Consider the following 21,169-nt stretch of genomic DNA (forward strand, 5'->3'; position numbering starts at 1 on the left):
AACCGAGGAGCAATTGCCGAAGTGTGACTACAAGGAGGCACTCTTGACAGACATGAAATCTAAAATTGAAAGTATTTGATTCATTTAGGATCTCTGGATTAAACCATTTTCTGTGAAAGGTTGCTGAGGAGTCCATGCCTTTTAGGGATTGACACCTTATTTAAAAATCTCTTTTTCCCAATAACTCGCCCATGTTTTAATATTTTATTTCCATTTTTTTTGAAAATGTTACCTTAAATAATGAATGTTGATTTAGTTGAAAAAAAGAAAATTTGCCAAAGGTTTGGAGTGACCTTAAGTCCATATCAGGTGCTACTGTAAGGAGAAAAGTGCATGCTAGTTAAACTTTAATTTGGAATTTGATGAATGGACTCAGTATTTTGCTGTGTTCAAAGTACTGTTTTCATGCAAGTGGACTGAACTTGGTGCAGCAGGCTTTCAGGAATTTCGAATAGAATAAATTAGGTTAAAGTTCTAGAAATTCCACTTCAAGTGTCATTCATGTAGTTTGAATTATGACATTGTGATTTTGTAAGTCATTTTGGCTTAAAAAAATTGTGGTTTCCTTGCAATTTTGCCATCATTGGAGTCTTTGCTTGTTATTGCTTTCTGTATCTAAAATGCCCTACAATAAAACAATTGAATTGTCATAAATTTATTGCTTTTTATATCCTCTCACTGATGATAAATTTCATCACACACGTCACACTATTATCAAAGAAGACTGTGGATCCACAAGCACTGCTGAGTGGATCCACAGCAACTGTAACAATATCATGATGCACTTTATTGTCAATAAGAAGACAGACACACAAAAAAGCTGGCGTCAATATGTTAAATAAAAATAAGAATTTGTTAAGCATTCATCTTTAGGATTTCATTCTTTTTATGGGACAAATGTAGCTCTGAGAATCAAGAACAATGACCCTGCCCTGAGAACTAATTTAATTTGGAAGTTCAGGATACTTTTTGGGTATACAGTGCACTTATTGCAGACAGGGTGTTTAGTTTATGTTTGTGGTGCAAAAGTTTTATTTTGGAAGGTGCCTGGCCCTTGTACTCTTCCAGTATTATTTTGCTCGGTATTAATTAATTCATACCTCTTCCTCTCCTATGTTAAGTTAACTTTTTTACCCTAATTATTATTGTCAATTAAACAAGGGCATCTAATTAGCTTGCTATATTTTTGCCCTTTTCTATTTCTCCTCTTACTTATTTACTTTATATTTATCTTTGTAATTTTAGAATGGAATAAATAAATAAAATGAAAAATGACCCTTGCCTCTCACAAGATCTTTAAAGACCTATTAATGATCTAAGGATCTTTTAAGGATTCTTAAAAGATCTTTGAAAGATGTGCAAAGATTCTTAAATGGAAGATCATCTAAAGATCTTTGCACTGATTTTCCAAGATTTTCGAAGATCTTTGATCAAAATCTTGAAGATCCTTAAAGATCTTGTTCAGGATCTCTGAGGATCTTGATCCTTGATAACATCATCATGAAGATCCTCAAGGATCCTTGAAAGATTTTTACCAGTGGAGTGAAAAATCAATGGAGTGAATATAGTTCGTGTAGTGTGCATTGGTCCGTTTTATTCAATGTTTACTGGTGACTTAATCGTTGGACTAAGCTATTTACAGACAAGGAATCCTTAGCTATTAAAACTAGGTAGTTCATGTAAACAAACTATGTTACATTTTTCATTTAGTGACTTGTTATCCGAGCGTAGATGTTAAGAGAGACAACAACTAAACCCTTGCAAGTGATAAAAAATACATCTTTCAAGCTCTCTTAGAAATCTCAGATTGGATTCCAAAATAACCTATCACTGCTTGTTTCATCACAGGATGTTGGACCAGACAGAAAGCATCACATGACAGCACAGACTCAGAGGCCAGGAAAAAGGACAAAAGGGCAGGCACGAAAGAGGATGTTTAAAGAGTCAAGCCACCTAGTAGACAAGTTGACAAGATGGCTTATGGTAGCATAAGTAGTTTATTTAACTGTAATAAGTTGGCCCTGCCTGGGAGGCCTTTGAACATGGGGTACAGCTGGCCCGGGGTTTTCCTCCTAGGAGCAAGTGGACGTACAGGGAGGTTTTTCACCCAGCTGTTGTTCCACAACCTCTGTTCTGGTTAGCTGGTTATTTATTTAGCTTGACATAGTCTTCAACTAGGTTCTTGTTGTGGATTCTTTGTAAATTTCTTGCATTGGTTTGGAGCAGGTAAAACTGAGTAAAAACCTTACATACTGTCACTGACTTATTAGAACAAACACCTCTTGCCTACAACAAGTGACTTTTTCATGACCTCAGCAAACCAATCAACAAACTTTCGCTTCAAACAGACCCAGCATAAACTTGACTAACAATAGATGGAGTGAAACTGAGAACATCTGACACCAACAACTACTACATGTAACACCTTACATAATAACTTATTCATGACCTTAACAAACCTACCAGCAAACTTTAACTTCAAACAGAACGGATGCAAACTTAAATTACAATAGATGAAGTGACACTTCACAACATCTAACACTGACAGCTTTACACCTTACAAATCACTTATTTATGACCTACAGTAAACAAACCTACCAACAAACTTTAACTTCAAACAGAACCGACACAAACTTGACTTGCAATAGATGAAGTGACACTTCACAACATCTAACACTGACAACTTTACACCTTACAGATGACTTATTTATGACCTCAACAAACCAACCAACAAACTTTAACTTTAAACAGAACCAGCACAGACTTGATTAACAGATGGATTGAAACTGACAACAGCTATCTGACATCAACAATTACACACTTATACTGTACCTTACAAATTTATGACTTAATCATGACCTAATCAAACCAACAAACAAACTGTACATTATTTTGTAACTTCAAACAGAACCAGCACAGACTGTAACAACATCTGACACAAACAGCTACTTACACCTTACAAATGACTTTTTCATGACAACCAACAAACTTTAACTTCAAACAGAACCAGCACAAACATGACTTACAACAGATGGATTGAGACTACACAACATCTGACACTGACCTGTAACTTTATACCTTACCGATGACTAACCAAAATCTAGGTTTAGACAGAACCATCACAAACTTGGCTAACAAAAGATGGAGTGAAACTACACAACATCGAACACTGACAACTTTACACCATACAGATGAGTTATTTAAGACCTCAACAAACCAATCAACAAACTTTAACTTTAAACAGAACCAGCACAAACTTGACTTACAATGGGTGGATTGAAACTGACAACATCTGACATCAGCAACTACTTGCACCTTACAAATGATTTATTGGTGACCTGGACAAACCTTAAAAAACTAGACTTGACAAGTTTCAGCACTTCAGTTGAAACCTAAGATACTGTCATTGACATTACAGGCTTAGCTACCAACTAACACACTCTGTACCACAATCACCAATACTTTACAGACTACAGTAACTGCACAAGCTGCATACCAATGCAAGGATTAGCACTGAGTCAGATAATATTATCTAAAAGTACATAAGTGTGTGTGCCACCATTATACAAATAAGTGCTTTTCCTCTAAAAGAAAAATTATCTCCAAACATTTTGCTATTGAATATCACCATAGCTGTACACTGTACACTGTTTTACATTTTTTTTTTACAATTTTACATTAATTGGGTCAATTATTGGAATGAGAGGTCTTTGCTGCTGTATGTAGTTTTCTCTGCAGATTAACAACAAACTCAACTTTTCAACTAAATTTCAAGAGTTTACCAATCAAAATTCGCATTATTTGCTAACACAAGAAAGACACCTGTCCATAAATTATTTTCTTGTGAAGTGTTGCACTGATCTTGGCAGCTCTCTGTAAGTCTCAATTTTTCTGATAAGACTCAAATTTAAAAATTTGCAAAGTTATGTTTATCTTTATAGGAAAAAGAACCAGCTAGGAACTAAATTATGGTAACTGTCTTATTGGGCATATGCTAAGGTTCCATCCTTAACCTTTGGAATTGGAATTGGAACCACATTGAGTAACTTACAGCAAATTAATTCTGAGAAGGATGCAGGATGTCCAGTTTTTCAATTTTCAGCTCTTGCAAATTGGGGTGTGCTTCATTACAGGCTAAGAAAAATAATTTATTAATATAAATTAGTTGGTAGAACTCTTAGAATTTATCTAGCAAATACTTCACAGCCCTAAGGATAGCTTGCTGAATGATTTTTTTTACCAGAATTGCTGCTAATCTCACAATCTGATTGGCTGATTTGCCTTTGTTGATAAGAGTCCAGACAATGCTGCTCACATCAATGTGTCGTGCAATGCCTTTTTCAGCTCGCATTCTGGAAAAAAACATTGTCTTTCAGGTTGATATTGTGGTAAAAAAAAAACCAAATTGAATGTGGTTTAGCGTGGTCTGTACTCTTATCGACAACGATACGCATCATCACAGTGGTCAAAATGTTGCGGACTCACGGGGTGCAGCCAAGTGACTCCACAACAAATTTTGACCATTGTGATGACGCCTATCGTTGTCGATAAGAGTACAGACCACGCTAAACCACATTTCAATTTGTTAAACTTCTTATCTTAATGTACAATGTACTTCTTTCATAGAAGAACAAAAAATATTTCACTACTTAACTCTTTTCGAGCAACAATCAACATCACGCTGCCACTCAACCTTACTACATAATGTACTTACTGCAGCTTTCTTAAAATAATCATAAGATGTTTTTTCATTAATCTTTCTTGTGCAGGAAACAAATTTAATTTTCTTTGGGAGTCGGTAATTAAAAACTAATTTCCTTTTTGATCCATCTGTACCAATTTAAAGTGCTTGGCAGCTTGATGGTGGTTGCTTCTCACTGCACACTTAGTTAAGTGGATCTGCAAGCTCATTAGCACAAACTTAAACTATTGCTAGCCAAAACATATTCACTTATCTCAAGCAAAACAAAATTTCCAACTGTAAGCAAGTTTGTTCACACCATCTCTTTTACCTTCTTAACTGCATCATTGATTGCTTTCAAGACTTACCAAAATTTTCATTAGTGCAAATATTCTTTGCCTTAAGCCGGAAAATATGACACCACCTGCTTGTAGGAAAGTTTTCGACAGTCAATCTTACTGAAGGCAAAATGATCGGAATTTAGAATTAAGCAAAATTTAATTTGAAGCTCTTCATTTCGGATTTATTTTAGAATTGGGCTATTTTCAGTTTCCAAAGTGTTATTTTTTGTTTTCGCCTTCAATCTCTCAATTTTTGTTGCGTTTTTCCTGACTAACAATGATATTTAATATTAATGTTAAACACATTTACCGGTAGATCAACAGTCTGCATTTTACCTTATTTAGAAGTTCTTATGTTTATCTAGAAACAAATCTTGATTCCCTCACATAAGTATAAACAAACATTTTACATCCTCATCAAGAACTACACAATGCAGACTGTTGATGAAAACCAATGTATATTAACTTGCTTAATGCACTAGTTTCTTGGTTCTTTCTTGGTGTTGCAATGAAGGTTCTCTTGGGCGTCCTTTAAAGGTTTTTAGGTGATGTCTCTGTTGCTCCAAAAAATTTTCAGAATTTATCAGGACTATATTTCTGGGCTTTCTCGGTTGCTCCAAAAAATTATCGTGATTTTTAGGACAAGAATTCTATTTATGCTTAGTACCCTGAGTGCAGCCTGCTCATGGTTAAGGTTTCTGGCTTTTCTTTCTAGACTTCCGTCACTAAGAAAGAACCATGTTTTTCTTTATTAGTCTATTTATAATGCTAATGAGCTTGCATGTATTTACTAAAGTCGTTAGGTTCTTATTCAATTTCAGGACAGAAGGTGGCACACACATCAAGACCAAAGATTGGTCATATTCAAATCTAGCCAATCACGTCCCTGCTGGGTTGTGGAAGCTCTGCCTCTGAGAAGGTGTGTGTTTCTGATGTCCTCTGAAATATTTCAACTGAGAAATCCTGGGAAACTTTATCTGATCCTGTAATTTAAGCTGGGGACAGTTGGGCACTTGGAAGAGTTGGCCGTTTGCTCTCAAGTGGGGTGGTCAGTGTGAAGGAAGGTGAGAGTTTGCTTTTCATGTCTTTAGGGTTTCACCTAATTTGTCACAATACCACACCATCAATTTCGGCCCAGCAAGATGCTTGTTTGCAGTCAATGTATCAGGAAATGTTCCGCAACCAAGGACGTAAAACAGGAGTGCTGATTTGTGGAGCTCAAGGAAGGTGCATCTCTAGAGAAAGCATAGACAGGGGAGATCACTGAATTTCATTGGTCTGACCTGATTGGATTTTTACAAATGACATTAAATTGAGCTGAGTCACTGGGGGTCTCTCTGATTGGGTTGCTACTGGATTGGGTTTTCTCTCTTTTCTAGTTTTTCATTAAAAAATAAACTTTAACTTTAAAATAATAAAATTAAAACCTATAGGCTCAATTATAAACAAAACATCTTTTGAAAAAAACAAATTTTTACTGAGCATTATATTAAATTTTCATTTTTCCTTTTGAAAAATTTCACATCATCAACTTAACTATTTTCATTCTCTATTTTCCTTTTCGTTGAGCTTACAGCATATTAATTTTTAATTTTCAAAAAATTCCTTTCATTAGTTTAATTGACACATCACAAACTAAGGAGGACTAGTAAGCACCAGCTGTTTGGCACTAGGGTCTCTGGGATTGCCATGGTAACCAACATGAGCTGTGAATGGTCAATGGTTGCTTTGATAACCATCAACTAATAGCCCATGCTAGTTACCAAAACAATCCCAGGAATCCTTATGCTGACAGCTGATGCCTAGTCTTCCTTAAGTTTCTGGAGTGTTTCATAGCTTATTTGTCAATTAGAGGTTTATTTAATTAGAAACTAATATATGATAGGTGTTGATGAATAATTCTTCGTTGTTAGGTTTGTTAACTGTTAAATAAAACGGCGGCATTCCATTTAACAGTTAATTAGTCTGTCAATGAAGAGCAATTCTGAAACATTTTGCATTGATTTAAGCACTTAAGTTTATTCAATTTCTTACCAACCAAGCCAATTAAACAGGAATTCAAAATTTTTCACCACCAGGTTATTAAGTATAATTTATATAGATATAAATTGAATCAATATAATATTTCTTAATTTTTTTTTGCAACATTTGTTTTTAGGGGATGTTTTTTTAGGTGGGTTCAATTTCTTTTCCACTAAAATCCAGTAAAATTCACTAAATTCGGAGTTCCACGGATGGTCACGCAATGCTCCTCCACAACGTGAGGAGAGACATTGCGTGAGCAGAGAAGTCACGGATGCGAAGGACGCTACAATGAGAATTTTAGATTAACAAAGAAAAATATTTTGAACCTCTGCAATGGAAATTATCGAGTCAAGTTGAATTTTAAAACCATTTGAAGCCAAAATTCGGCCAAATTTAAAAAAAAAAACCAAAACAATCGCGATAGAATTTGTTAGTCAACAATTTTTTAGTTTTAAATCTTAGCGCGCATGAATATTTAACTTAATTCTTAAACACAGCATGACTTTAGCTCATACTTTCTCCAAAATTGTTAACATTGTTAGCAGAGATTCGGCGTAAATCTTTAGCTTGTTTCATTTTTAAAATAACAAGACCCACTCGGCTTCGTATGTTAATTGCTTGTTTCAGATCACGGATGTTCTCTGGAGAATTGTCTTTCTAATTATTCATTCATTCGCACAGGAATTTGATTTGCATCTGAATAAACAACTCTCCAGAATAACGTCACGTGACATGAAATACGACAATAAACAAACAAGCTGAATAAACATAATAAACTAAAACCTTTTGCAAATCATTTTAGTTTTAAATCAAAACTTAAGCTTTTTTGCCATAATTATCGGCCAATTTCTTTCATCCAAATTAAAGAGAGAAACCTAACATCGGTAGCTTCACAGATGAAAGTCTTTTAGTGACTTGTGCTCTTTGGTGAAGTTTGTGGAATGACGGTCGGTCGGAGGTTTGGTCGGAGGTCAGACTGGCAGATTCTGGGTTCAAATCTTTCTTTGATTTCAACGGTGATGCACTGAAATTGAGCGCCATACTTTAGCGCTTCAGTTTTTCTTGTCCAGGTTGCGAACATTTCCAACTTAAAATGGGTTTTCATCCAAAATATTCTGGGAGGGCGAGCTCATTGGCAAATCTTTTAGTTTTTCGATGCATTGACTTGCGGATTAGCATCTTGAACCAAATTACGAATTTGGCATTTTAATTATTTTTCAACTCATTAATTCCAAAATTACTCGAGTGTAGCATTGTGACAAATTAAGACTGAGACCCCGAAGGTATGGGAAGCAAACTCTCACTTTCCTTTACGCTGTCCACCCCACTTGGGAGCAATCGGTCAACTCTTCCAAGTGTCTTACTGTCCCCGGCTTGGATGAAAGGATCAGATAAAACAGACCAGGGTTTTAAAGTTGGAATATTAAATGAGGACTAAAGAAACAACACCGACTTGGAGAGACAGAGTGGAAGCAACCCAAAGAGCAGGGACAAGATTGGCTAGATTATTTTTTTAATTTTTTTTTCTCAATAAAAGTAATGGACAAGAGAGACAACTTTTATTTCAATATAATTATGTTATCTTTCCACCCGTGTCGTTTTACTTTGCAATCCAACCATTTGAGTGAACCAGATAAACTAACCAAGAATAAGCCAAGTTCTGGAGAAGTCTTGGTAAAGCGTTGCAGTACCATCAACACTCAGTTTTAGTAAACTGCTCGTTTCTTATGTCAAAGTACGCCACAGATACGTCTTTTTAGTACTTCAAACGAATGAAATATATTTAGAGAATTTGAACCGAATTGTTTTGAAGTCTAACTTAAAATTTAAACGTATCTGTGGCGTACATTGGAACAGAAACAAACCGTTTACTAAAACCAGTCTGGAATCGTACCGCTTAGTTTTAACAAGACCTCGGTAACTGTAAACATAAGAGTTTCAGTCCCAAGCTGGACATATCAATTCTCCTTACTAATTGCCCCAAGTGATTTGATCTTTGTTTTGAGAATTTGGTAGTAAATCAAGCAAATATCCCGAGTTGATGATTTTCAAATATATTAATATTGTAAGGAGGAATAATATGCTCATCACCCTTGGGACTGCCTCAGAGTACGTCTCTCAAAACCTCTCCAATGAAAGAATGGTTTCCAAATACTGGCTGAAAAACCCGAGAAAATTCACAACCGTGTACAAATTATTTTATTGATGTTTTTCCGGTTTATATTTGCTTTCAGGACAGAAACGGCTCTGAAATATATTTGTTGTACGCACGGGAAATACATCAACTCCAGCGTATTTTAAGTGTATTTTCAATTCTATAATTTCCGATCATACAACATCAAGAAATTCATCCAAGAGAACCGTGAAATTGTAAGCAAAGCTGTAATTCTAATTCTGCTTAAGACAACTGGTTTGAAATCATAAAAACAAGACATGCTATTTTCTGCATGCTGTTTGCATGTAACGAGTAAATTTTTGCATATTAACAGATCAAAATTATAGTTTTAACTTTTGCAATTAAATTGCTGTCATCTCTACCTTGTAGCTGCTTCTTGAAGAGTAAGTTTACTTTAGCTGAAGATCTAAACTCCACCACAAAGACTTCTGTGCATGTACTTACATTTCTCATCTTGCGTGACATCATTACGTTCTTTTCGTAACACTAGGTAAATTAGTCACGCGATAGAAAACATCCGTCGTTTTAGAAAATTATATTTACAGACTTGTTTTTAGAGAATGTACAGTGAAAGCGAAACTTAAGAAAATTTCTGCTGCAATCTTGAATGTGCATTTGGTTCAAGATTTTAATGACATCCGAAGGTATATTGCCAGAGAGGAGAGGAAATGCATTGAGAAATGTACCCATCAAGGTTTACAGTAAATAGAGATACAGTCAAACCAACCCAAAGGCGACCATCTGTGCACTTTGCCAAACCAATGTGGTGCTTATAAATTATAGATAAGTCTCTCTTCTAATAATTTAGCTGCACAAGACAGTTTGGGACTTTTACAAGGTGGTTACATTTCAGACTCAAGATGGTCACTTCCCGGGGGTCACTTTACACAAGGTGGTCATTTAGAGAGGTTTGACTGTGTTCAATACTTCAGACATGCAATATACTGTACCAAGATTTTTCTTCAGTGACTTTTTAATACTTTTATCTTTTAATTGTTTTTTCAGAATGTCGTATGTGTGATACAGAAGTTCAACAGATCAGCGCCAATACATCACGTCCCAGTCAGTTTAAACGTTTGGTCAGTCAATCAGCCAATCACAGTCCATTGGTAAGTGAGTGAGTCAGGCAGTCCGTCAGCACTCTCTCAGCAGTCAATCAGTCAGTCAGTTAACAGTCCATCAGTCACTCCATCAGCAGTCAATCAGTCATTCAGACAGTCATGAATAAGTCAACCACAGTTACAGTAGTCAGTCTGTCAGCAGTCAATCAGTCATTCTGCTAGCAGTCCATTAGCAGTCAATCAGTGAGTCAGTCAGCAGTCCTGAAAAAGTCAGTCAGTCAGTCATGAGTCAATCATTCATTCATTCATTCATTCATTCATTCATTCAGTCAGTCAGTCAGTCAGTCAGTCAAAAAGTCAGTCCTGAGTCAGTTAGTGAGTCAGTTGGTCACGAGTCAATCAATCAGTAATGAGCCAATCAGGTCGTCAGTCATAAGTCAATCAATCAGTCAGTCTGTCTGTTTGTCAGTCAGTCAGTCTGTTTGTCTGTCTGTCAGTCAGTCAGTCAGTCAGTCAGTAAGTCAGTCCATCAGTCAGTCTTTTTATGTTTGAGTTATTGTACATAGTTTGGATACTGTGAGTTTTACTGTGCCAGTTTCAGGATCATTTTCACAGAATGAAATTTTGGTTTCTCTCACTTTTACCTGGAATTGTCTCTCATTGTTAATGTACAAATCAAACGGGATAGACCACAGCTACTTTGACAGTGTCAATCAGCCAGTCAATTGGTACTGCAGCCCAATTACTAACTAAGTTATAAAATCGCCAATTCAAAAATTTTCTTTGAAGGTGAAAATGCAATCTAATTCTGAAAAAACATCTTACTTTTGAACATCACTTTTGGCTGCAGAAGATAAATTTAACAATTTCATGGACGATGTGTTTAAAAGAGTGTGATTTAATAGCTTTTCTTACTCATTGTGTAAATCATCAAGGCACAAACTGCATGTCTGAAGTTATATAATCAGAGCAGAACTTGGCTTATTCAAGAGTTTTGTTTACCTGGTTCACCCTAGAGTTGGATTGCAAAATAGAACATGCAGCCCTTCCAAAGATAACTGCTTGAAGATTTAGTCCACTCTCTCCTTGTTGACATCTGATCTGGAAAAAAAAGAAGACTTATTTGTCAGGCTAAGAAATAATTGTATACAAGTTTTTATAATTAGCATGTACTTAACATTGCAGTTCAGAGGGTTGTAAAGGACGGGGTCTCTGGCATGGTTCATGGATGAAAAAATAGTGAATTACAGATCACCGACATCGAAATTTCATTTTCCTGAATCGTGAACATAAGCAAGCAAGGTACTCTTTTTAATAACCTGCTCTTATGCTCTAAAGAGTGTTACTAGGCCATATGACATTTTTGAAAATCAAGTGAAGGACATCAAGGAAAGCTCTGTTACTTGGTAGTTGCGGATGCCTTACAAAGCGTCATAATAATTATACAGAGGTCACATTTGATGTTTTCAGTCATAATAAATCCCTTGGAGGAATTGCATCTCAAAGTCACATAGAATAGAGTGATTAAATCATGAATGTCGGTTGATAATTCAAGTTCTTCATGGGTCACACCAAACCTTCAAGTCACAGATCATAACCAACAAGAAGATCTGTTAGATCTTATAACCTCACTTTTAAAATTTAACTGTTTTCTTAGTACTACTGTCACCATGCAGTGCACATTCCAAAGCAGTCCTTGATGATTCATTGATTACTGTAGACACCACATCACTTGGTCTACACAAACTGTGTTATTACACCATCACTCTTAGCCTTTGTGAAATCTCTGATGACGTAATGGTCTTAATCTGGAAGTTCGCTCGGGACATACCCATCAATGATACCAAAAAGGAAACAAGTGTCACACCATTAATTACGCTATCTATAATAAACAGCTTTCTTCCTTAAAAGTCAAAATTTAATTTGTTTGTGCTATGTGTAAACGACAAGTAAAGTCATGCAAGTCACACAATCTGAGGTTTACGCTACCCACAGCTAATTTTAGAAAGGTTGTGTTGTTTTCCCCTAGCATTGACAGAAACGCTGCAAGTTCTGACAAGCTCCTGTTTAGCTCAGCAAATATTTAATTTTCTTTTAGATCTCTTAACTCGCTGCGATGAAACAGCCAAAGAATTCACTTTATTTGCTTAAACCCACAAGAAATACTTGCAAAATTGCAAATAAATTAATGACCGTCGCTTCTGGCAAAATAAACTTGCAAAGTAAACACAATCTTATTTGTCACACAGCAAAAGTGAAAGCTGCAATGTCTGAGCATTCCATGGCTGACGTAATATCTTTTTTAAGCATATTTTTTATTCCCTTCGAATCCAACGCTTTGATAAAACCAAAAGAAAATATATTTTACACACATTATAAAGAAAACAATATCTGCAACATTTTCCGTGTATCAATGTTTCAACAGCTTTTGGCGAATAAACTTCACAGGTTGCGTGATTCAAAATTTGGCTGAGAGGAAATTTGGGTCTGGTCACTGACAAACCTAAATTCACATTTCACAGAAAATAAAGTCATCATAAGAATACCCCTGTACAACCCTCAACATAATGTTGATGTCTTGCTGACATAATCTCAACTAGTCTGTGAATCAGTCAGCTAAGAGGTCAGTCAGTCAGTCAGTCAGTCTGCCTGTCTGTCTGTCTGTCTGTCTGTGTCAGTCTGCAATTCAGCTAATCATTTTATCTGTTGCCAGTTTAGTTAGTCAGTCAGTTAGTCACTCATTCACCTTGCTTGCTCTTTACATTTGCTTAACAAACTGCCAAAGGGAAGCACTCATTGCTACTTATTTCACTGCCCGAGAAGTTCACCTGGTCAGTATGACAAATAGTGTACATATAATAAGTTTATCAATGAGTCAACCTGTTAGTCATCTGTTTGCCAGTCAATCACCATGCCAGTTCTACTAGTTGATTTGTTATCTTAAACAATTACATGTACACAGGCCATGAATAAATCAGTTCAGAGACCAACCAGAACTTTAACAGGATATTTTGTCAATAACAGAAGTACATAGAAAACAATGAGTTGATGCACTTCACAAGTGTACTTAAAAATTTCCAAGTACTAATCAGTCTTTATGCTGGTCCATCAACCAGCCAATCAACCTATCAATTAGCCAGTCAATTAGTTAATCATTTAAATGGATTAAAGCCTAGTTTCTAGTTTATTCATTGCAAATTTGAAATGAAGTGCAAAAGAGGAATTCAGTGTAATTTCAAGGTTACCCCAGGTGAAAAAGGCCGCAGTGAAAAAGAGAAGACAATTTGTCACATTTCAGAGCCTTGTAAATTAGCACTCATGAGAAAGAATTTCAAAGTTGGACATCTTTCTTGCCAGTAAATGAAAGATATATTTTAATTAAAATGTAAAAAAAAAACCATTGCAATTTTGAGTAGTGCAAGTTTTGCTGAAAAAAAAAATGTGTGAGTGGAAAATTGATTTTGAGTGAAGACTTTTTGCAGGTGATAAAAAAAACCCTTGAAGAATGGCATAACTGTTACAATAAGAATGCTACAAAGCAGTAATAACTTGATTAATCAAGAATAATATACCGTAAACACCAGCGGATAAGCTGCACTCGCAGATATGCCGCACCCCAAGTTTGGCAACTATATTTCGGAAAAAAAGTTTTTGGAAAGAACTCAAAATACTTCACAAGTGAAGATTGAGAAGGTTCTTTACATGTACATTTCTTGATTTATTGAATGTAAACCGGCATAAACTCACAAACACTGAAACTCTTACCTATAATTTTAGTTTTGCAATAGTATGGACATGATGTCTACCAACTTTGACATATGTTTGATCTTTCTCTGGTATTTTTAAACCAGTATTGTTTTCATTCCTGTCAGTTTTTCAGTAGAATTTTACATACAACAAGAAGAACACAAACACATTCGTTCATTCGTAGCTTAGTAGCCAGGCATTTCACCAGGAGATGGAGTACTGGACACAAGTAGCTCTCGAAGCTTTCTTTGTTGACATGAAAACAGCTTTGTGGCAGAATGGAGATTCCCTACTGTGAAACATTTAGCTACTCCAGAATGAGCTAGAATGGCAACCTTAAACTGGTTAAGAGATTTTTTAATGTAGGTTTAATGCAGTTTAGCAGCAAGAAATGTAAGCTTGTGATAATGAACAAAAACAGTTCCTTTAGGAGTCAACTCTGATATTCTTTCTTTCCTGAAGTTCTTATTAGTTTGCTTTACCGGCTTATAAATTTTCGATGGAAAGTGTTAATTTATGCAAATTTATGGCACGTTGTCCAGATGTTCACACAGATAAGCTGCATCCCCGATTTCTAAAGAAAATTTTGAGTAAAAAGGTGTGGCTTATCCATCAGTGTTTACGGTAATTGCAAATCACTTTTATTAGTTTACCTGGATAACTGCTGCATGTAAATCCTGATTGCCAAGTTTCTGATCCACTTGGTTCCTTGTTTACATCTCATCTGGAAAACAAAATTCAGGTCTCCTTGTAATTTTTATGTATTTAGTTTCCATTACGCTCAAAATAGTAACTCTCCTAATGAAATGCCGATATACTGTAGCATATAGAATTTGTAGATTAAGGCAATGTCTCCTCAATGTTTTCTGAACTGAATGACATCAAATAGGGTGCACACTGATGTCAATAAATTTAACCCATTGACAGCATGCCTTTCTTTCCACTGGCATCGCGTTTTTACCACATTTTTGCTTGGGTATGCACAGAAAACAAAATTTCTAGATAGTTTTGGGACGAGAAAGTGACCTACTTCTTTAGGCTTTTTGTGTTTTGTTTTTATTATTTTTCTTTTCACCTTTCCTCTTTCTCCTTTTCCTATCTTTTTGCTGCAGTGATTGATCTTCTACTGGGCTTGCTTCCAGTTCAAAAATTTCTTAGAAATTTTGGAGCAGCTAAGTAGCTAAATTTTGGAGTAGCTAAGTGTAGTCACAGGAAATTTTGCTGGCGGTTTTTCACTCAAATTTCTGGGCATTTTCATGCATATTTCAGGCTCCACTGAGGCATTCACTCTGATCTGGGTATCATTGGAAAGATCTTTTCCTCCTGACTGGCAGAACTTGAGTATAGATGATGTCAATTTTGGTCAGAGGTGATGACATTAGAAGTGGAACAAAAGCCAATGCCTGTCACGGCTGGTTACGGGCAGCACAGGAGTCAATGGGGTTAAAGGGAGCATGTAAATTCCAAGTCCAACCAAGCCATTCTTACACTGCTAACGTTTGTCATTTTGACATCTGGAACCTTAAAAGAAAAGAGACCACCAAAGTCTGGAGAAGCTATTATCGAAAGCAAACATGGTCTGCAAACAAAATCTTCATAACTAAAAGCCAAGTCATTTTGGAGCTCTGTCATGATGTCAAATCATAATGTAATATTAGTCAGAAAATTTTCAAAATTTGGTTGCACAAGGTCCAATGACAGACTGTTAATTCTAGCACTGTTAACACCTTTTAACTATTCATATTATTTTACTGTGGAAAATCATGAAATGCTTGCAAAATTGGCCACTTAAAATTTCCAGAAACATTTGACTGACACAAATGTGCAGGCATTTCTACACTAGCATTCAAACAGAGATATGCACACAGTAAATGTACTTATCTTTGTTTCTGAGGATTAATTTAAGTCATTTAATTTCCAGAAACTTTCATGCCCCATAAAATAATAGTAAAAAAAATTGAAAACAACCAATGCTTGTACAGTTACCCAATCAGAGCTTAACTTAAGTTACTATGCATGAAATTATTCTCATCACTTGACATTAAAATATTTTTGTTGCTAGTTCTACAACAAATAACTCATTGCTTGGTTCAAAACAAAGTTCTGCTGCTGGGTTGAAAAACTTTTCTTTTTCATTGCTGTTCAAAAAATTTGAAAATTTTGTGCTTGGTTTATTTGAAGTAGTTTTTGTGCCCATGCTGAGTTTGATAATTAATTTTTTTGCCACTGGGTTAAAAATGGTCATTTTTTCCTGAATCATTCCAAGTTGTTGCTGCACGTCTTGAGCCAAATTTAGTTTGCTTTGTTTCCCACTTTGAAATTATACTTAAAAAACTAATAATAAAAAAGCTTTAGAGTCAAATCTATTGTTGGGTTAATTGACACCACATTATTTTTGTTGCTGGACCATTCAGAATTGTTTTATATGCCAGGTTTAAAATATTTTTGCTGCCGAGTTCAAAGATGTTTTGTAAAAAGTTTCAAAATGATTTTTGTTATAAGACTGTACTAAATCACTAATACTAAACTTAATGCTTTGCTGTTGGACCGTTCAAAGTTTCTCTCTTTGATAAGTCAGAATGTACTCTTTGCTAGGTTCACCATTACAGGTCTTTATTTTATAAGAATATTGCTTTCTGGCTGAGACTCAACATTCTTATTTTTCTGCCACTTTTAGGCTGGAAATATTCTTGCAAATATTCTTAGATTATAGCATATGATATTTCTGTTTTCAAATGTGCAGTAATTGGTGTCTGGATGGTGTTAAAGTGGCAATGCTGAGGTTTGAGCTTTTCCTGTAAAATTTGCATAATGTAAGGTTTGAAATCCCATCCTTCCGCCAAGTTTAACTGCAAATTCCTTTTGCTAAAGTTTTGGCAATGCGGACATCATTCTGAACAATCAAAATCCTACTTTGAACCTTTGACTTTTGCCAAGCTAAGATTTTTACTAAGAACTTGAGTACTTTGACTTTTTTTAGTTTACATTTTCTTTGAGTATTTTGACTTTGTTTCCCTACATTTTCATTAATTTGAAGAAGCGAATATAAACATTAAACAAAAAATGTTCACAGAGAAATATCTGTACACATTTTCGGCCCAAACGGAGGTTAAAATAAGTTGGCGAAACTGGCAACATCACTTCCGGCCAAGTGTGAGAGCTTGGTTGCTCAGCTCAAAATGGCAGTAAAAAACAAAACACCATGTTGACACCACCAAATTGGCCGGAAAAAGAAGGAGCAAAACTTCATTTAGGGTCAAAATGCCTTAGAAGATTAGCAGGGGTCTTCGTTTTAGACTTTTTGGGGTCTTAGGGTCGTTTTTAGAAGTCTTCGTTTTACAGACACTCTTGATCGCGTAAGAGCTAGAGTTCGACCTTCAAGCAAGAGGCTCACGCCAAAAGGTGTGAAAGTTGGCAGGTATAGAATTTGTCGCTTTGTTTTTCTACTAACGCTTATATATTATACCTGTTCTAAAAGGCTAAGCGTAGATTAAATATTGTAAATTTTAAAGTTTGTGAGTTAATGCTAAGCTTACCTCCATCCTTCATAAGCCCTCATGCAAAGCACTGCACTGATCAACAAGCAAAACGTCTCCTCATTCCTCCTCCTGGCTCTGACATGCATAAAAAGGAAAACAGTTATCTACTGTCTCACATCAAGTATTTCACTGAATCAAACCTTCTTAAAACAAATGACAAACCTTTGAAAATCTTCCCTTTTGCACGCGTGCAATATCTCAACGAAGACTATTACACCTGCAAAGACCAGTGGGAAATAGCAGGGTAAAATGGGGGGGGGGGGGGGGGAGGGAGGGGGCTCCGTTGACTATAGCCTGCAATCAGGCTCTACTGTTCCGGGTACCGTCGCTACCGCCGCTATCTGGCTTTTCAATTTGGCCCGCGTGCAAGTTTACGAATAACCTGCGATTCCTGCGATCAGACGTTCTGTTTTTTTTTTTTTTGATGTCTGAATATAAGAAAGGGAGCGTATTTAAAAGATAAATTATTTTTCTTTCAAACGAGTATAGGAGAAAAAAACTCTCCGAGTCCCCGCGGGTCTTGAACCCACGACCTTGCACTCGCACGTTATGAAAATGCCTTATGCCTGGTCAAGGGGGACTCTGGTTGTGAGTTAAGCCATTTTTTAGGTTCATATCTGTCTGTAGTTGCTATTGGTGGCCCAGTTTAGCTCCAGCAACTGTGCCGCAACAATATCACAGTCAAACCTCCACTAACGGCCACAACTTTATAGCAGCCGGTTTTTCAGTTTCGTTGCGGCCGACAGTCCATACATTCAGTCCTATTTTAACCTTTCTACAGCGGCAACGCCCACGCAAGCACGTCCCAAGCTACCAAAATGACCTCTCTACAACGACCAGTTAATCAAAGGACTGACAAACAGTTTATACAAAACACTATGTTATATTGTAAAAGCTCACAGAACTTGATCCGTACCCCAGGTGGTTGGTAACTGTTTCAGGTTGGTTTCTGTTTTATTGATATATTTTGATTGTGTTGGGTACTGCTATGCTACAATGAGCATATTTTAAAGATAAAAATGTTGTGCCTGCGGATAAAGAAACACATATTACACCCCTATCTCTCCATAGCGGTTATCTCTCGACAAATGCTACTTTTCCCAGTCCTCAAGATTATTTTGTGGCTGAAACGGAAAAAAGAAAAACCTTTTAAGTGATTTAAAAGCTAAATTATTTTTCTTTTAAACGAGTATGGGAGAAAAAAAATCTCCGAGTCCCCCACGGGTGTTGAACCCGCGACCTTGCACTCGCACGTTGTGCAAATGCGTTACCCCTGGTCAAGGGGGACTCTGGATGTGAGTTAAGCAATTTTTTAGGTTGATATGTGTCTGTAGTTGGTATTAGTGGCCCAGTTTAGCTCCGGCAAATGTGCCGCAACAATATGACAGTCAAACCTCCACTAACGGCCACAACTTTATAGCAGGCGCTTTTTCAGTTTCGTTGCGGCCGACATTCCATACATTCAGTCCTATTTTAACCTTTCTACAGCGGCAACGCCCACCCAAGCACGTCCCACACTACCAAAATGAGCTCTCTACAACGACCAGTTAATCAAACGACTGACAAACAGTTTATACAAAACACTATGTTATACTGTAAAAGCTCACAAAACTTGATGCGTACCGAACGTGGTTGGTAACTGTTTTTGGTTGGTTTCTGTTTTATTGATGTATTTTGATTGTGTTAGGTATTGCCATGCTGCAATGAGCATATTTTAAAGATAAAAATGTTGTGTCTCCGGATAAAGAAAAACATATTACACCCGTGTCTCTCCATAGCGGTCATCTCTCGACGACTGGTACTTTTCCCTGTCCTCAAGATTAACTTGTGGCTGAAACGGAAAAAAGAAAAACCTTTTAAGTGATTTGAAAGCTAAATTATTTTTCTTTTAAACGAGTATGGGAGAAAAAAAATCTCCGAGTCCCCCACGGGTCTTGAACCCACGACCTTGCACCCGCACGTTGTGCAAATGCGTTACCCCTGGTCAAGGGGGACTCTGGTTGTGAGTTACGCAAATTTTTAGGTTGATATGTGTCTGTAGTTGCTATTAGTGGCCCAGTTTATTTCCGGCAACTGTGCCGCAACAATATTACAGTCAAACCTCCACTGACGGCCACAACTTTATAGCAGCCGGTTTTTCAGTTTCGTTGCGACCGACAGTTCATACATTCAGTCCTATTTTAACCTTTCTACACGGCAACGCCCACGCAAGCACGTCCCAAGCTACCAAAATGACCTCTCTACAACGACCAGTTAATCAAAGGACTGACAAACAGTTTATACAAAACACTATCTTATATTGTGAAAGCTCACAAAACTTGATGCGTACCGAACGTGGTTGGTAACTGTTTCTGGTTGGTTTCTGTTTTATTGATGTATTTGGATTGTGTTGGGTACTGCTATGCTACAATGAGCATATTTTAAAGATAAAAATGTTGTGCCTGCGGATAAAGAAAATCATATTACACCCCTATGTCTCCAAAGCGGTCATCTCTCGAGAAGTGCTACTTTTCCCTGTCCTCAATATTAACTTGTGGCTGAAACGGAAAAAAGAAAAGCCCTTTAAGTCATTAAAAAGCTAATTTATTATTCTTTTAAACGAATATGGGAGATAAAAAAATCTCCGAGTCCCCCACGTTTCTTGAACCCACGACCTTGCACTCGCACGTTGTGCAAATGCGTTACCCCTGGTCAAGGGGGACTCTGGTTGTGAGTTAAGCAATTTTTTAGCTTCATATGTGTCTGTAGTTGCTATTGGTGGCCCAGTTTAGCTCCGGCAACTGTGCCGCAACAATATTACAGGCAAAACTCCACTGACGGCCACAAGTTTATAGCAGCCGGTTTTTTAGTTTCGTTGCGGCCGACGGTCCATACATTCAGTCCTATTTTAACCTTTCTACAGCGGCAACGCCCACGCAAGCACGTCCCAAACTACCAAAATGACCTCTCTACAACGACCAGTTAATCAAACGACTGACAAACAGTTTATACAAAACACTATGTTATATTGTGAAAGCTTACTAAACTTGATCCGTACCGAACGTGGTTGGTAACTTTTTGTCGTTGGTTTCTGTTTTATTGCTGTATTTTGATTGTGTTGGGTACTGCTATGCTACAATGAGCATATTTTAAAGATAAAAATGTTGTGCCTGCGGATAAAGAAAAACATATCACACGCCTATCTCTCCATAGCGGTCATCTCTCGACAACTGCTACTTTTCCCTGTCCTCAAGATTAACTTGTGGCTGAAACGAAAAAAAGAAAAACCTTTAAAGTGATTTAAAAGATAAACTATTTTTCTTTTAAACGAGTATGGGAGAAAAAAAATCTCCGAGTCCCCCACGGATCTTGAACCCACGACCTTGCACCCGCACGATGTGCAAATGCGTTACCCCTGGTCAAGGGGGACTCTGGTTGTGAGTTAAGCAAATTTTTAGGTTGATATGTGTCTGTAGTTGCTATTGGTGGCCCAGTTTATTTCCGGCAACTGTGCCGCAAGAATATTACAGTCAAACCTCCACTGACGGCCACAACTTTATAGCAGCCGGTTTTTCAGTTTCGTTGCGGTCGACAGTCCATACATTCAGTCCTATTTTAAC

General features: G+C 36.7%; 1 protein-coding gene and 1 long non-coding RNA gene across 6 annotated transcripts in view; one reads left to right on the forward strand and one right to left on the reverse strand.

The window, feature by feature from the left end:
* LOC149113782 (uncharacterized) overlaps window positions 1-8,634 on the forward strand; it is a 24,233-nt gene extending 15,599 nt beyond the window's left edge. For both annotated transcript variants that reach the window (XM_089287459.1, XM_089287460.1), the window contains exon 4: window positions 1,849-8,634. In XM_089287459.1, the coding sequence (XP_089143585.1) occupies window positions 1,849-1,992 (144 nt within the window). In that variant the 3' untranslated portion in view covers window positions 1,993-8,634. The remainder of the gene's footprint in view (window positions 1-1,848) is intronic.
* On the reverse strand, window positions 8,544-17,801 carry LOC149113783 (uncharacterized). Of its 4 annotated transcripts, none has more exons than XR_016206554.1 (5): window positions 17,733-17,801; window positions 17,568-17,645; window positions 15,520-15,552; window positions 14,685-14,755; window positions 8,544-11,385 (listed from the first exon to the last, which is right to left on the reverse strand). It is a non-coding gene; the product is annotated as an uncharacterized LOC149113783 (long non-coding RNA). The 4 variants fall into 4 exon arrangements; XR_016206553.1 differs by having other exon boundaries at window positions 15,107-15,552; XR_016206552.1 differs by lacking the exon at window positions 15,520-15,552.
* Window positions 17,802-21,169: the final 3,368 nt, after the last annotated feature.

This window comes from Orbicella faveolata, unplaced genomic scaffold (genome assembly GCF_042242905.1).
Source record: "Orbicella faveolata isolate gen_17 unplaced genomic scaffold, um_ofav_v1 contig_14, whole genome shotgun sequence".
NCBI lineage: Eukaryota > Metazoa > Cnidaria > Anthozoa > Scleractinia > Merulinidae > Orbicella > Orbicella faveolata.